The sequence below is a fragment of the Apis laboriosa genome, unplaced genomic scaffold (assembly GCF_014066325.1).
Source record: "Apis laboriosa isolate Shangri-la unplaced genomic scaffold, ASM1406632v1 scaffold43_cov150, whole genome shotgun sequence".
NCBI lineage: Eukaryota > Metazoa > Arthropoda > Insecta > Hymenoptera > Apidae > Apis > Apis laboriosa.
The window spans coordinates 783,852-801,954 of record NW_025223292.1 but is presented as its reverse complement, the minus strand read 5'-3'; the positions used below and the strand labels follow the sequence as shown (position 1 = coordinate 801,954).

Here is an 18,103-nt window from a genome sequence, read left to right as displayed (position 1 = left end):
TTATTTAAGAATGTGGATTGTCAATTTAATTTTTTCTAATTTCAAATAAACCTTCTTCAATAAGAGTATTATATATAATATTTTCAAATTTTTCGTCTTCATATAATTCAACACTCATATATTCTTTATCGATATCCTAAAATGATAAATTCTATTATTTATCATTGATTAGTAAATAACAGTAAATAACATATAATAATATATATATTTATAATTCCTTACTTTAATTTTAGCTAGAACACTTCTATTATAAATTTTTTGTTGAAATTGAGATACTAGTTCATTGTAATCTGCTGTAGAGGCAACTTTAATATTCCATAATTTACATTTTATTGCAATAGAGGGTAAATCCATCCATTCTTCTTTTAAAATATGTAATTCACATCTTGTAAATAAAAAAGTTTTTATATTAATATAATAATATATTAATGTTATAAAATATATATACTTAATATATAATATAAATACTTATATATATACATAAATATTACTTACTCTTGAGAATTTATTTTTCTATACTCATCGTTACCATAATCAACATAAAGCAGTTTAATTACAATATTATCCGAATTTACAATAGGTTCTGATTCTGTTATTAAACATCGATACCAAAGATCATCATTAAATTTTGCACAACATGGCGTATCTATAAACAGATTTAGATTTACTTCAGTTTAGAAGAATGCATAAAAATGCATAAAAATATAAAGCCAATTATTTATTATTTAATTCTTTTGCTATTATTTTATTTTTGTTATTATTGAATTAAGAATAAGTTTTTTACTTTAAATAATTATTATGAATAATACTTACTAGGTATAAAGTTCGTAATTAATGGTTGTTTATAAGCATTTTCTTGCAAATCATTCATTAAAAGTTTATATTGTGTATAATATTCATTTAAAGTCTGGAATGTAATTTTCAATATTTAAAATATAATGAAAAAATTAAATATATATATGTGAATGTGTGTATATGAACATTTTATTACATACTATAGAGTGGGAATTTTCTTTTAATTGAGCGTAAAATTTAGTAGGACTGATACTGCAACATAATTCTATTTCAATATAATCTATATCTTTTGGTATATTTACAAATTTATAATTCATTGCAAGATTTTCTTCAGAAATAATGTTAGGAGTTGAAGTAATTATTTCATTTTTTAATTTACATAATGATATATTTTCAACGTCTGTGATAGTATCGTTTTCATTTTCATTTACAATATTTGTAAGTGGAAGTAATACAGAATTTCCTCTAATAATTGGATCTTTTATTATATCATCATCTGAACAAAGCGATCTTGAGTTTTCTGTAACTACATCTGAGGTAATAATTGTAAATATACTATTTTCAGATATGGTAATTTCAATATTGGGATTAATATTCATATTCCATTTATTGATAAGAAATGCAATTAAATCACTTTTTTCATTACATTGTCTGTTTGGCAATATGGTTAAAGAAATCTGAAAAAATGCAACAAACATTATAATAAAGTAAAAAATACATTAAATAATTAAAAATAAAATCTAATTATTATATCACATTTAAAATATTATAATTTATTCTATAAGATCTCACAAATATTAATTTCATTGATAAAATTTTATTTTTTATTACTTACAACAAGATGTGTTTTAGTTTTATTTAAAACTGTCACTTCACATTCTTGTTCAATGAGAAGACTGTGTATTCTATCTAAATCTTCTGTCATCCATGTTCCATTTCCCTATTGGAGAAATAGAGTCAATCAAAAATAGAATACATTGATTGATTGATAATATATAAAAATATTTAAACCACTTACTGGATTTAAACCATAAATTACACATTTTGTGCATTGAATTGGTATATCTTCTAAAATAACTTTTTTTTTTAAAGTTCCAATTGTACATTCTTCAATATTTCCATAATCTATAAATTCTACCTATAATAAGTAATTTTTATATTATTATAATATATTTTTATCTATATTATATTATAAAAATGTAAATTTATAATTAAATTTTGTTTACATCAATTATATTATTTTCTCGAATTTCTACTACTTTTCCTCGATACCATTTTTTATTTGCATGATATTGTGCAATGCATAAATCTCCTACAGCCCATACAGTATCACAAGATTCAATTGGACAATTTTTATATAGTTTTTCTAATTTTAATTCTATATATTGTAATATTTTAACATCTAGACAAAAATCAAAAATTGTAGGAATTATAAAGAAAAAACGTAATAAAATATAAATATATTATTATATATTTAAAATATATTACTAAATTACTAAAATTATTTTTTATTATTAAATTTATTGGAATATTTTTAAAAAATTATTTTAAAGTTATACTTTGTGTTTTAGAATGAAGATACAAGAAGCCATTGTTATCGATATATGTCGGTATAGCAATAAATGTATCTTCTTCTATTGTTTTTACTGGTAACCAAGATGATAATTTTGGAAGTGATGGAATGTTATCAAGTATTTTTTCCATATTGGTACAATTTTGACTATCAGAGTCAGAATCTGAATAATGTAATACTGTGTCCCATATCATTTTATCAGTAATGGGATCGCAAATGTCATCATTAATTTGAAACCATTTCACATTTGATTCATATTTCGTTAATCTTTCTAATTTCTTTACTAATTGTCGTTTTAATTCAATTGCTAAAATTTTATCTCTTTTTTTTGCATATCTAAAAAGTTTTTTAAATATTAATAAAATATTGAGTTGAAATATATTATTTTAAAAAATATTTTGAAATAATTTCGTACTCTTTTACAGGTAAGGCTACTCCATCTTCGACTAACATTCTATTGACAGAATTAATTTCATGTCTTGTCGGTGCTAATGGTCCATCCATTTTTACTTGTTTAATCCACAATTCAACTGGTATTGCGGAGTCTTCTGTTTCTTCTTCTTCCTATAAAATAATAAAAAAAATATATAAACAACAATTATGATTTGAAGAGATATAAATAAAATATAAATAATAATTTTATCGTTTCAATATATTGACAAGATATTTATATTTTTCATTCCAGAACATATTAAATATCAAATTGAAAAATATTACATTACAATGATTATGTATTAGATATAGGCATTAGATATATAGATTAGACATATAGTAATAAATATTAGAATAATGTTATAATAATTAATATTAATATATTTACCAATTTAGATATGTAAAACTTAGAATTCTGATTGTTGTTTATAATTTCGTGCAATTTCTCACAAGATAATGATGGCCACGTAGAGGATCCTCCGCACGGCAATATACCTGTTAGCTTTATTTTAAAAACGTATGTTGGTATTTTAGAAAACCATGGATACAATGATTGTATGTCATTAATTGAGACAGTTTCTTCGATTCCTATATCATATAAAAATACGACTACTTTATTGTCGATCTTTATATCAATGATTTTACCACGATAGTACATGTCACTCCTTGCAAAATAAACTGCACAAGCAGAATCCTTGTTCCAAACGTCTCGTTTCGCGGGACGATACTTGTTATAAAATTCTTGCATTTGTTTCATCATTTTTTCTACATCACTTTGATCACAAGTGGCATCAGAAACGTAAATACTGTCCGGAGATAATACTTGATGTATTAGAACACATACTTTGAAAGGATCTTCATTTTCGTCTACGTTTTTGGTTTTTGTGTTTAAATTTATCGGATCATCATAAAGTTCACCTGGTAATTCTGTACAACTAGCACTTTTTCTAAATTTATTTTTTTTACTTTCAGATTTTTTATTCATGCTTGTACTGAGTGAACTGTGATATAAAACGAAAAAAAATTATATATATGAATATATTATATGTATTTTATTATATTTTTTTGTATTTTTATTTAATAAATTGATTTTAATAAATTTCAAAAGTAATAAAAATAATGTAAAAAATGAAAAAGATGATATAAAATGATAGAAAGAAAGAGTTTGAAATTTTAACGGTTTATACTATTAATCGAGAAAAATAGAAGATATTATGAGTTTCAAAATCAATAGTTTTAGAATGAAACTGATATAACTTTTGTTATGAATATTTAAATAAATTATTGCTTTTAAATGTTTTTTTATTAAAAAAATTTTGTTTATATTTAATGTGTTGCGAGAAAATTCACTAGTACATTCGCGAAAGAAAGATGAGATAGTGTTTACATTTTTAATAATTGATAAAGTACGATTTCAAATATTCATAAATATTAAAAATTAATTAATCAAAAATATTGATGGTAAGATCATCGATATAATTTTTCTAAGAAAATCATTTCGTATATATTTAAAATATTTACCTTGAATTAGAATACAATATTACATCATTTTTTTTGTTTAATAAATTAGCGACATTAATTTTGTCATATGTATACATAATAACATCATACGTATCTCCGATCTTGTTAAAAGGAATAACTCTGAATTTTTTTCTATCCATTAAATATTTTTTTATAAATTCTATCGTTTCCGATTCCCATTGATTTTTATCATCAGGCTTTACATTTCTCAATGAAACTTTTATAGCCTGGTGAATAGTATTTTATTTTAAAAAAATTGTTTTTGTAGAATTATAAAAGTATATCAATTATATATATGGAATTGATATGAATCATCAATTACTTGTGTTTTACAACTCATGTATTTCCTAGGTAGTGGTTTGATAGCATCGTAACTTAATATTAATGTATATCCTAAATCCACGTAGAAAACTTGCACCGTATTTTCAGTAACTTCACATATTAATCCTCTATGCCAAAAACCATCAACTCCAGGCGCAGCACATGGTAGATCTATGCAAAAAATGAACATATATACTGCATAATGAATTATTGCATAATGTATAATGAAAGACAAAGAATATTTAATAATATTTCATAATACTGTTTTGTTAAAAATTTAATAAAAAAGAAATTCAGAAGATGTACCTTTACAAGGTGTAGCGATATATTCCTCAGACATATCTTTTTCATAATTATCTGTTATTTCTTGTATCAATTTATGGAAGTATGATCTATTTCCATGTGCCTATAATATATATTTAATTATTTTTATGTATATATTATAAAAAAATTATCAATTATAAAAAAAATATCTGGATAAATATTAATAATTTATATAAATTATAATAATAATTAATTCTGATTATATAACATATAATATATATAATTAGTTTTTATTATAGCAAACGCACTTTTTGAACGTATATAGCATTTGGAGATTCAACAAATAAAACTTGAACATCCGTATAAATTTCCATTTCTAATTGTTCTTTATAATATTTTCTTGTTGAATCAGGATTTATTCTCTATAAACAAAAGATAATTAGTAAAATTATGTAGATTAAAATCAAAATACTAATAAACAAATGGCAATTACCATTAATCTATTTGGTGAAATACAAGTTGCGTATTTCATATACGTTAACGAATCTTTGATGGATATTAAACCTGAATCTTTTGATGATATTGCGCATAGATCAACGTAATAGGTATCGCCTGTTATCATTTGAATGCACATCGAAACCATTGAATTTCTGAAAAATACGTCACTTCAATCTCTAATGACTTTTTTTTCTTTTTTAATCAAAATTAAAAAAGAATAAATAAATTATTGACAATAAAAATTAATAAAAAAAAATATTGTGAATTTCGATTAAAATTTAACGTATATAAGATATATATACGTTATATATATCTATATATAAGATAAATTAAGATTTATAAAATATAAGATAAATTATAAGATATAAGATATATTAAGATAAATTAATTTAAAATAATAAAAAATAATAAAAATGCAATAAATAATAAAAAATAATACAAAAATAATAATATTTAGACAGAGTAATAAATAAATAAGTAGAAATTCAATAATATAAAAAATAAAATAATAATTTTCAATTAAATTTGCAATTGTGCTTACGTGCAAACAAGTTTTTTAAATGCTCGAGTCGCATCTGGATGCCATCTACCATTGTTAGGAACAATATCGAACAGTGTGCATCTTAGAGCCATTACTGGTAGCATTGCAAATTGTGGCATGATATTTCTTATTCTGATCAAAGGTACATTATCTTCTTTCATACCATAATCGATGAATAGCAAGCTATATCTTTCATCGTCGTCCGAAATCGTTTTTTTATCTGTGATACGGGCACGATACCAAATCTTATTTTTTGAATATTGCGCAATATACAATGCATCTACGAGAAGATTTTTTTTTTTAAATACAAGAAAAATAAAATGATCACAGTATTATATTATTTAAGATATTTAGATAACTTTAAATCAATGAAAGAAATATACGAAATATAATAGACATACTTAAAGTAATTTCTGTTGGTATTGTTCCGGTAGTGTTAGCCAGTACAGCTAACCCCTTACTAAGTTCTGTTATTTTATGCTGATTTTGTATTAACTGAACATAAAAGCAAGAAGGATCCTCAACATGAGTGATGCGGATCATCTCTGAGGATCCTAGAAATAAAAAGAATTTTTTTACTTTTATTTTATATTTATATTTATTTCTTTTTTATTATTGTATTATAATACTCGACAAATTATTTCTAATGAAAATCAATTACAATTTCTTTTTTTTTTTTTTCTTTTTTTTATAAAGGATCTTAAAGTTAATATTTATTATCTAGAAAGAATAATACGCACCGACAGTAAGAACATTATCTTTTTTTTTAGGAGGATGGGTTGCTTTAGTCTTATTCTTCATGGATTTATCCTTATTTTCTGTGAAAAATGAACATCTTTATTACCATGAATTAAAATTATTTGTCTTATGATCATACGTTTATTTGTAACATTGAAAATTGATATCGAGAAAAATAACATTACTCGAAATGCTAGTCTCTTCAATCAAGGGTTCTATTACATAATCTTCTGGTAGCGAATTTTTTCGTTCCAAGCTGAAGATTGTCGTTTCCGGTATTTGTACGCTGCAGTGTTTCTTTATAGCCTCAATAATGTTATCATCGATGTGAAGTCTGTGAAAAAAATCATTTCTTCGTCTTCAAGAAATTCTATATCTAAATATCAATAAAAAATAACGTTAAATTTTGCTTAAAAATATTTATTTTTTATAAGATCCCATTTGAATCTTTAAATCAATCCTTCCATTAAATTCTTTCAAACAATTTTTTCCATCTAAGAAAAAATCATTTATATCAAATTATATCCTTTTTATTAAATGAACCTAATTTCTATATATATTAAAATGTAATATTCAGACGATTAAATTCGAAGATGATTACATTCAAAGGGAACAAATATTGCAAGAAATATTATCATGAATTTTTACATTAAATTAATGTTCAAAACAATGATAATACTCGTGAAATCTCATAAAGAAAATTATTTGCAAATTAAAACATAAGAATCTAATTGAACACGTATTAAAAGAGAAATCGTATTTCACTTGAATTATGGAATAGCAAGCATCGAGAGAAGAATCAGAGAGTACAGATTCGCTTTATCTGAGAAGAAAATTGAGAAGAAAATAAAAATATAATATTTTGATGGTTGAAAAAAAAAAGAAAAAGAAAAAAAAATGGAAGGGAGGAATATTTCGAAGCTGTTTTAAAACACAACTATAGATACATTCCGCTTTAATTAATTACTTTTACACTTCGTGTGCTTTCTCTACGCTATTTCTATTCCTTTCTCTTTCTCTGTCTTTCATTCTCTTTCCGTTTGGACATTTGTAAGCTGCTTACGAATATAAACGAGAGGATTTGTCCGCCTCTGTACCATCGTCGGTGTCGAGGAAAATAAATTGTTCAATATGCACAGGAGATTTTGATTTATCAAAAACTCTGTACGAAGTTTTTCCATTGTGTCGATAAAAAATCTCGGCACAGAAGAAATGGAAGATGCGACAAGATTCGAGATAAATCGAGATAAATATTGCGTTGATCGATTGAAATGAAGATAAAACTCGTTGATAAATATTATTGTTTATTCCGCTCTTTCTTCTTTATATTTATCGATCGTTTTTTAAAAAAATGATTAGTATTTTAGATGGAAATGGAAATATTGAGATGACCGATATAAATTATTATTTAATATATAAAATATATAAAATAATAAAAAATAAAAAAATAATAAAAAATAGAAAAATAAAAAATAGAAAAAAAAAGAAACGTGTATTTTTAAAAAATTTTTTTTTTTAAAAATTCTTTTTTTGTTTTTAATCACTTCACTGTTTATTATTTATACGTAAATAAATAAAAAAAGGTTTATAAGTGATTATAAGTGGATCATATTATATTATATTTGATTTTTAAGAAACTTCATTTTAACTTGTATACATTACGAAAATTATATAATTAAAATTTAATTCAAATTATTGTGGTACACGTTAAGAAAATAAATAATGAATAAAAATAAATAAATATAATAAATAAATAAACAAAACACAATATATTACATACTTTATCTCTTGGTCGTCTGGCACATTATTTTGTATCAAATGGCAAGGAATATCGGTCAAGGGCTTTAGTTTTTGTATAATCTGTTGAAGATCTATTTTATCAAGACTTTCTGTAATTGCTGTAGTTACCTGAAAAGAATTACTTAATTATACTCAATCTTTTTACAAGTTTTCTTTATTTAATCATCGACATAATTTTCTTTTAATATTAAAAAAAAAAAAAAAAAAAAAGATATAATACTTTTCAACAATGACAATAATAACAATTTTTATTGTTAACATTAAACAATTTGCGATATACTTGTTGAAATTTTTAATATCAACAAATGTTTTGTATTGTTTTACAGCTTTTTCTATTTTTCTATTATATGTGTTATTTTTTCTGCTAGTTTAAGTATTTAAAAAAAATTTAAATGATCTCTTTTTTAAGTCATGACAACCTCATAACCGAAATTCCATATACTAATCGGAGGAAAATCTCGTTACGAGTGCAGTGTTCCCGTTTATTGCGTATAGATCAAACATTATATGAATGAAAGCGGCAGAACTTCCCCCCGTGGATCTAATAATTATATCAATTAAATTGAAATTGCGGATGCAATAATGCTTTGTCTAAAAACATAGATATAATTCAAGCATGAATAGTGCTATATAAAATATAGTGCCAATTTCAAACTGAAAAATATAAGATGATACTTTATGCAAATTGAAATTTGCGATTTTGACAAATCAGACGATATAAATATATATATATATATATATATATTTGATGATATACGAGTTAAATTTTCTCACTAACACAATGTGAAATATTCAATTGTGAAAGATCAAAATTATGAATCCTATGCGTTAAGTTAAATATCTTCAAATTCTGGCCATTTATTTTTATCATCAAATTGTACGTACGATTTTTAATTTATTAACTTCTTATTTCTAAATTAAAGAATGATACATTTCTTTAAATATATAACATAAGAAGAAAACATTAAATATCAGGGATTCTTACCACAATGGCAGACTGCAGTCGTTCCTCGTGTTCTTTTAATTGCGTGGAAATTTCGTCGATATTTTTATTTCGGGAATTTTTATGCGCCCGCAATGAATCGATAATTTGTTTCTCTGCATTTTGAAGGATACCGTGTAGATAAGTGAAATGTTGAGTGACCGTTCCCTCCACAATATCGGAATTTTTGGTTCCTATCGAGGAATAGGATATATTTTTCAATTTCTGAAATGCAAACATGAAAATGGACAGTGATTAGTGTCTAAATCGATGTGTGTATCTTTCAAAAATAATTATTAGTATTCTATTCAAGAATCTGATAAGAAATTCGAATTGAATATATACTTTCAAACATTTTCAGAATTCTTTTGTGTGTAATAAAAATTTGTACGTACAATAAAATAAAAATAAAAAAAATATAAAGTACCAAGAAAAACCTGAACAAAATAAAATTACATGTTAAACGAATGAAAGAAAGAGATTGAAATATAATCAGATGCGAAGAATTCTTTACACGTTCCTCGGAACAAACGTCATCGTTCCAAGGACCAAAAAATCATTTACTCAAAAGTGGCGAGAACACCTTTCTTTTCTTTCTTTCTTACTGAAAAACTACACCAAACTCTTGCAAAGGAGCTCATCTAAAAAGATGATCGAACTTCCAATGATGATTTTAAGGAAATTTAAGAAAGGAAAAATCACCTTTAAAAGTTTTAACTTTCTCATCGAAAAACGCTGTAAACTTTTCTAATAAATCGACGAACAGCGATAAAAATTTCAAAAATCGATCTTGGAATTAAAATTTAAAAAAAAAGAAGAAAAAGTTTAAAGATGGCTGCATCTATTTGCCATTATATATTTCCAGATTATCGTACATGAAATCATACAGGAAATTCTATCGATTCGATCGAATCATGGCGAAGAATTTTAATAAAACATCACAATTCTGTTCAACTCGGATGATAAACGAAATAAAAATAGAGAAATCGGTTCACAACGAATGTTCCCCCCGCGGAATTATACGCAATCTGAGGAGGGCTGATGTAATACGTTGATTGATATTCGACCGGCAGTTTGGGTCGCGTGTTAAGAAATCGAAACATCTTTAGCAATGCGTGCCGAGTATAAATAACTCTCGATGAAGAATACCTGGATCTGAGAATACAAATCTTTAAGATTGAAAATGAAGCTGAAATATTTTACAACCGATAATTCCATAATATTTCTGAAACTGATATTTTCTTTCTTTCTTTTTTTTTTCTTTTCATACAAAATTACTCTCCCACCACTTATATAGCTATATATAATCTATCTCATCTCCATACCACCTTGACCCTTCGAACGAACGAACAAAGAAGCAAGAATAATATCGATCATCAATTCGAGTCATCCTTCGCCTCGAATGATGGATCCAACGCCATCAAAACTGTCCTGTCATCGGTGGAAGGTCGCTCGGCTTACTTTCTAGAGGATCCACCGTGAAGGGAGACGACTTATCCGAGCAGAGCAGAGATCGAGAATGGCAGGGAGCGGAGAAGAGAAGAGGTGGTCAATGGTGTTCAACCAAACAAGCCGAACAAACGCGCCTTTCCCCAGTCTTTCACGTCCCGAGGACCGGTTACCATTCCCGATCCGTCATCGTCGTTGTCGTCGTCGTCGTCGTCGCCGTGTTGTTCACGGTGTTCTCGTCCACCACCAGTGTGTGTTTCGTCCCTCTCTCGAGTTGTGGTCACAGTGTTTACACGCCGAGGATGACACTGGTTCCTCCTAGTCGTGCGCTTCGATCCTAGTCTTTGTTAGGATTTGTGTTTGTCGAAGTGTTTTCGGGGGGGGGAGGGTGGGATCATGCGGGTCCACGACAACCTGTGCTCCTCGCTGGGATACGTCGTGTTCCTTCTGTTGCTCGTCGGTGAGTCTTGTTTTTTCTCCTTTTTTTTTAATGACCATTTTTTTAGTAGTAGTTTTGGATATCGTTTTATTGCACGAGTGTAGTGTATGATGTGTAGTGGGGATGTGTATGATGATAATGCATACATCAGTGGAATAATGGACTAACTAGTTGTTTGTTGCATGTTGTCTGTCAGGTTTAAATTAATGGTCGTATAATTAGTTTGAGCAAAGTGAAATTTTTACGAGAAATTCCAGTCTGATTATTATTCCTTTTTTGTTTTATTAATTATGTAACGAGAGAAGTGCGTATAAAAGTAAGTTTGAACGAACGCGTAGTATTATATGATCATGATGCATCATCTGAAGAAAAAGAAGAACAAGAATGAAAAGCGGATAAACAATTATTAAGAGGATTCTTATTAATCACGATTCAGTGATATTTAATAAACGTGTAATTGCTCAGATTGAATCGAGAGAAAAAATTAAGTTAAATAATTTTTTTTCTTAAATCACTATAATCACTATGATCATGAAAATTCCAACTAAATGAATGAAATTTTAATGGTCGAATAAAAAACGAATATTTTTTTCAAAACAAAAAAAAAAAAAATATTAAATAGACAGAAAATGATTCGTTTGTCGAGCGTTATCGAGGTTGAAATTACGTGCGTGGCGAGAGTTGCGCTTCGAGAAAGGAAAGTAGCGCGAAATATTAGTGATGCAAGTCCATTGTCTCCATCGAGTCCTGGCATTCTGATTGCCAGGCTTTTCCTTCACCGTGTAATCAACAACACGATTCAGACGCTATTTCCAGACCAGATACGTAACAAATTCTCACGAACGTTGTAAAAAGTTGATGACGGCTATCCCAACACGATGGTCCTGATATGGCCATCGTAAAGTTTTCTTATTGTTGGCCAGACTCGATCAATTATTATCACGATCGCGTTACTCGTTTCTCGGGCGCGTAAACCGCGAAAAATCAATCTATCCTTTCCCCCTTTTCTCCATCTAACGAAAGAGACGAGAGACGTTTCTAAAGTGGGTGAACTCTGAGTGCAAACGCGCGAGTTGTGGACGAGTTAGGAAGAAAGCGGCGAGTCGATTGGAAAATTTTTCCAGCACGCACGTCAAATATTCTCCTCCTCCTTCTCCGTTTTTCGTATGAAAGTAAATAGCCGAGAGATCGATTTCTATCGTAACGCGTCAGAAAGTATTTTAAAAATTTCCACGTTTTCGAAACTCGAAGGATCGAAATTGGGGAAAGTTTCGAATTCGAAGTTCGAGATAAGTATAAGTTCAAAGTTTCGAAATTATCACGATTCAAAAAAAAAATCATATCCACGAATATCCATACTCTCCCAATATCTCTTCCACAATTCCAATCACCCGACGTTAGCTTCATAAAAAAACCTGTTTCGAAAATAGAATATTTCGAAAATTAATTTTTTCCAATTCGATTCACAATTATTCTCCTTCAAAAAAAAAAAAAGAGACACAATCAAAACGTAACCAACACACACGAAAAATAATCGCACTTTTCGAATAATCCAGAGAAATAATCTCCTGATGTCATCGTCATCGCTTTCGTTCATCTTCCCCCCCTCTCGATCTTTCAGCAAGCGACAAAAACGCGGAGAAGGAGGAGGAGGAGGAGGAGGAGAGGTTGGAAAGGAGCGGCGGCAATCTCGTTTGCCCTGCTAAATCAGCCGCAAAGAATCCACTTTAACGTGTTCGCGGTTGTTAATTATACTGCGTAAACAGTCAAAGGGAGTCCTCCGAAGGAGGTGGAAAAGGGGGAGGGAGGAGAGGTGGGGAGGAAGTCGCGTCGAAACCTTGTCGACGCTACGAAATTAAGTTCATCCTCGTGCGATCCAACCTCCCTCGTCGAGTTTCCGACTCGACTCTTCTCTCCACCTTCTCTCCAACCGATCGATACCCTCCTCCTCCTCCTCCTCCTCCTTCTTCGTCTTCCCTCCATCCTTGGATCCAACTTGTCGTGGATCATTCTCATAGAGAGAGAGAGAGAGAGAGAGAGAGAGGAAGGGAGGGAGAGGAGAGGAAATTTGTTCGCCCGTTCGTTTGTTCATCGACGTTTAATTAGGTATACGAGTTAAGATCGATCGAGATCCGTAAAACGCGGGAAAACGGGATTAATCGTTGGAGTTTTATCCCGCGATACTTGAACAGACACGCGTTCTCCTCGATCGAGTTGATCGAGACGGATTCGCGCGAGGAGGTTAATAAACGCGCGTATTAATGGAGGTCTCTCTTCTCTCTTTCTCTTTCCCCGTTTAATTCACCTTCCTTCCACTGTAAACTTTCATCTCTACCCCCCTCGATCGAACCGAGCATTCGTGTATTATTCTTGGATATTATTAATGGAATACGTTAGTCTGCCCGAATGCCCAAATGGGTATGGAATCCGTTTGAAGATGATGTAACCTTGCCTTGTGTATGTGTGTGTGTGTGTGTGTGTGTGTGTGTTTTAATGTTCGAGAAAGAGGAGGAGATCGTTTTTTTTTTTAGATGAGCAAGGTTTTTGGAAGGATAGTTATATGGTTTGTTGAAGAGAAGAATATTTTGGGGAACGAATTTTAATTTAATTGTTTTACTGAAATGTGTATTGGAAAATGGATATAAATTTGAAGAAGAGGCTAGGAGGATAGAAATTTTGTTTACGAGATAAAAGTTTAATTTATGAAAGATATATTTCCTTTTCTAGAGAAATATTTAAAAAAAATATTTTTGCTTCAAAAATTTTTCAAAGGATCTAATAATAAGCAAGATTATAATCGATATTTTGCAGGGGACAAATTAAAGAACGTTTTTCGTTTATCTGAAGGTATCCATCATCATTATCGATGAATCTTTTTCACGTGATACAAATTGACAGGGTGATATACCCCAAAATTACGTCCCTTCCATAGCAGTCTTCGAATAAACGCGATTTAAAACGATCGAATAATCCATTTGTTAATTAAATCGTTTCTGGCGTTTTATCAAGCCTATTCTAGCTATTAATCCTTTCAATTTTTTTTTAGAGAAAAGATTCTTTTTTTTATCAATTAATAAAAAACCTTTTTTTCAGACGATCAAATTCGAACGAAGAAAATCGAACGAATTCATATAATACAAAATCAGCAATCAACCAACCAAGGATATCAAGTCCACTTTCAAATATATACGAATAAAACGCAGTTCATATCTCGACAATGATCAATTCGACAAATATATATATATATCATGAACATTCCTCAACTTCTTCAACTTTCCAAGCCACGAATATATATAAACATTTCTACACTAATAATTCCATAATTTTCCATCTAAATTTTCGAATATCGTGAAAATTTCTAATTTTCAAAAACTTTCCAAAATGCAATTATCTACAAAAGACATTTCTACGAACAAAAATTCTACAATATTTCCAATACCAATCGGCAATTCAAATTTCTAAAATATCGAAAAAATAAAAATATCTCTCTCTTTCTAACATATCTTTCTTCAACAACGAGGACTCAACTTTTCGTGGGCAAAAAAATACAAAGTGCCAAGAAAATGGAAAACAACCATATCTATCTATAAATCGAGGACGATGTCCAGAGCTTTCCGGTCTGGTTGATCGGAAAGAGAGCGAGGTTGAGAGAGCGATCCTTGAATGAAAATTATTTCTCGATCTAGACCGAGCAAATGGCCCCACCAACTGGAACGCCTTTCGAATCGGTCGATCGGCCTGGCCAGAGGAGGAAAATATCTCGTTTGTTCTCGGCCTGTGTGCGCGCGTGACTCTGAAAACTCGATAAAGGCGGGTGAGAGAAGCGCGCTTGCTTGCTTGAGCGGCGGCCCCCTCCTCGAGAAGCGGCACCAAACGCCTAATTTGCATTTCGAATGCCTCCCCGAATCGGTGGATAAATACTTGTAGTGGCGGTTCCTCGCGCCCCTTCCGATTTCCTCCTCTCCTTAGCGTTTTAGAACGAGGAGTAGAAGAATCGGGAGTAGTTTTACGAAGGATCATTTTAAAGTGGTGAGCGTTTTAGGAGACGATGATGGGAGATTTGATCGTTGGTTGGATCGTGTAAATTTTTGAAAGGAGACGTGTACTTACGATAACGTTGTGAACGATAATAATGTTGATGAATAATAAAAACGTAGATATGGATTGATATCGATAGGAGACTTTCTATCATTTTTATATTTATAAGCATCTTCTGGGCGGAGGATTAATTATTATTAACAAACTGATCGGGAATGTCGTTTTTTCCCTTTTCAATCTGAGATGCGTAAAACAAAGTGATGATAGAAAGTGTAAATATGTAGCCGAAAACACCCCTTGAATCTCTCTTTGTGGGCAAAATTTTCTGAATCGACCGGCGAGACGAGAGAGTTAAAGACACGATGATTTCTTCAATTAAAATTAATGATGTCGCAACACGGAATCGAGGCAAGATTTAGTACAGGGGAAAGGGATGATTGGATGCGTAATAGGATCGTTATAGGGTGCGTACTTTGCGTTCTTGTTCGATATATACATATATATAATTTGTTATCATATCTTTAAGTAAATAGATTTTCTTCTTCTTTTTTTTTTTAAGAAACTCGTGAAAGATTTGAGGAAAAAATATGGACAAAGATAGGATTTTCGTTTAAATGAAAAATACGATCGAACGAGGAGTAAGAAAGATTTTGCAATTTTTATCGGTTGGATGAAATTCGTTGTATCTCCTCGTGATTTTATTACGCGTCAAATAGTTATTGGAACGCATTAGTTACCAGCCAATATAACCATTTGGAAACTGCGTATTCCAAGCACGAGCTGCGTGCTCCATCGATTTTCTCAAATATCTCCATCGTGATAAGAAGCAACAATAACAATAAGGAAAACGTCAGTGTTAGTTGCCTAATTTAGTTTCAGCGCACAATGTTGGTTGCTTGAATTGTTTCTGAAACAATCGGTGCTCTCTGTGTATAGGGGGAATTCAATGCAAAGTGCATTGGCACAAGCGAGCATATAAATAACATTAACAGTAATCTCCGCTATTTTTCTCGCTGCGTTTCTATTTGTCGATGGCACAGATAGAAAAATACGTTTCATGTTTTTTTCTTTTCTTTTTCTTTTTTCCCGAGATTTTTTAAAATTTACACCCACTTCTCACAATTTTCGTCGTTCATCTGTCTATCCCTGCAAAAAACTTATCTTAAAAGCTCGATTTTTTTAAGATTAAAATTCAAAATATTTTTCAAAATCCGAATCTGTCTCGCGATTAACCGTTTTTTGAATTTTCCACGATACCCGAAGAACATAGAGAAACATTGAAGATAATACTTATCAATCTTCTTCTCCAGAGAATTTCACTTTTTCTCTTTTCTATCCAACGAGAAGGAAAAATCCATCCAAAGAGAGGAAAAAAGCTCGTATCAACTCGTATCTATATCTTGTCCTCCAGCAATGCTTCGATCAAATAATAATCGAAATTTTGTTTCATCCTCACGAGGACAAATATCGAGACGAATAACGTCCGCTCGAAAATTTTCTCGAGTGAACACGAACAGATGTGTATAATTTTCCTCGAAAAATCGGAACGACGTGTTCGTTCGATAGGTTATTACCATCAGTAGGTAGAAAGGAAAAATTCGATGGACCGAACACAGGCTCGAATAGACCGGGATATCCGTTTCAACATTTTAATCGTTGCAAAAACGATTCTTGAACGAGAGACAAGAACGTGAAAGATTCGAGGAAATTCCACGGCGTTGATATCACGGTGTGGAATTTATTATTAGCCACCACTAAACGAGAATCATCGAGATCTAGGAATATGCGTTAATCAATTTAATCGTGAAAATTATTGCTATAAAATCTGATTCTTTAAAATTATGATATACGTTATACTTGAAAAAAGGAAAAAATGAAATTGACTAAATTTTGAGAATTATTCACGTTTCTAACAAAATTCTGCTAAAGTAGATTCTAGATTTAACATTAAATCATAATATTAAAATCCTTTCTCAATTTTCTCAAAACCAACAAATGTATCCAAGTTCTCTTCGAACGACAACAAGTCTCCACAATATTTCCAGCAATCCTTCTCTCCAAAAATTTCCCGATTCCATCCAACTTGGGAAAGTTGTTCAAATCAAACGAAAGCATTCATTTGCTCTCCAAACATCGGGCGCAAAAAGCCTTTCCCAAGGATCGCGTATAACCGTTACCTTCACCTTGGTTCAGAATCTCGGGTGCAAATGGAGCCCGATCACGTCGATTATTAACGGGATTTATTTTGGGATGGTTTATCCAGCCTTTCCCTCCCCTTCGGCCCAGGGACGAATAAATCTGGTGGAGAGAGCGACGCGTGACTCGTTGTCGCTCGGAGCCCGCCACGGTAAATTTCATTTCGACGTAGCGCGGCCAAAACAGCCGCGTGACAATAATGCATAGCTGCATAATCCACGAGAGCCGCGCGAATGCAGCCCGATACTTGTTGTCGAACGAGTCGATCCGTTTTTGGAGAGGCATTCGTCCATCCGAAATTTTTCCCTCCATTTTTTTTTTTTTCTATTTAAAATATAAAGGATAATATTATTTCTAATCTAATTTAACGTTTGAAGATTAAATTTAAAATAAGATATGACAGTAGTTGGTTATAATCAAAATAAAGCGTGTATGTTGTAAGATAATTCTTGTTCGAGGATAGTTAAAATTTTTCTTATTTGTTGTTTCTTCGAACGATTTGTTAAAAATCTCTTT

The 18,103-nt window shown here is 30.1% G+C and overlaps 2 protein-coding genes across 4 annotated transcripts in view; one reads left to right on the top strand and one right to left on the bottom strand.

The window, feature by feature from the left end:
* Nucleotides 1-25: 25 nt before the first annotated feature.
* LOC122716248 (RING finger protein 17) overlaps nucleotides 26-18,103 on the bottom strand; it is a 216,587-nt gene continuing 198,509 nt past the window's right edge. For all 3 annotated transcript variants that reach the window (XM_043939145.1, XM_043939146.1, XM_043939147.1), the window contains 22 exons: nucleotides 9,469-9,690; nucleotides 8,464-8,591; nucleotides 6,869-7,017; nucleotides 6,686-6,763; nucleotides 6,347-6,499; nucleotides 5,946-6,225; nucleotides 5,400-5,556; nucleotides 5,215-5,328; nucleotides 4,949-5,048; nucleotides 4,644-4,813; nucleotides 4,322-4,548; nucleotides 3,189-3,801; nucleotides 2,784-2,932; nucleotides 2,355-2,704; nucleotides 2,022-2,197; nucleotides 1,814-1,933; nucleotides 1,631-1,735; nucleotides 996-1,472; nucleotides 814-907; nucleotides 496-646; nucleotides 223-385; nucleotides 26-136 (listed from right to left, as the gene is read on the bottom strand). In XM_043939145.1, the coding sequence (XP_043795080.1) occupies nucleotides 26-136; nucleotides 223-385; nucleotides 496-646; nucleotides 814-907; nucleotides 996-1,472; nucleotides 1,631-1,735; nucleotides 1,814-1,933; nucleotides 2,022-2,197; nucleotides 2,355-2,704; nucleotides 2,784-2,932; nucleotides 3,189-3,801; nucleotides 4,322-4,548; nucleotides 4,644-4,813; nucleotides 4,949-5,048; nucleotides 5,215-5,328; nucleotides 5,400-5,556; nucleotides 5,946-6,225; nucleotides 6,347-6,499; nucleotides 6,686-6,763; nucleotides 6,869-7,017; nucleotides 8,464-8,591; nucleotides 9,469-9,690 (4,287 nt within the window). The remainder of the gene's footprint in view (nucleotides 137-222; nucleotides 386-495; nucleotides 647-813; nucleotides 908-995; nucleotides 1,473-1,630; nucleotides 1,736-1,813; nucleotides 1,934-2,021; nucleotides 2,198-2,354; nucleotides 2,705-2,783; nucleotides 2,933-3,188; nucleotides 3,802-4,321; nucleotides 4,549-4,643; nucleotides 4,814-4,948; nucleotides 5,049-5,214; nucleotides 5,329-5,399; nucleotides 5,557-5,945; nucleotides 6,226-6,346; nucleotides 6,500-6,685; nucleotides 6,764-6,868; nucleotides 7,018-8,463; nucleotides 8,592-9,468; nucleotides 9,691-18,103) is intronic.
* The window catches only part of LOC122716250, a 76,221-nt gene continuing 69,428 nt past the window's right edge, over nucleotides 11,311-18,103 (top strand). The window contains exon 1 of the mRNA XM_043939150.1: nucleotides 11,311-11,374. Within this exon, the coding sequence (XP_043795085.1) occupies nucleotides 11,311-11,374 (64 nt within the window). The remainder of the gene's footprint in view (nucleotides 11,375-18,103) is intronic.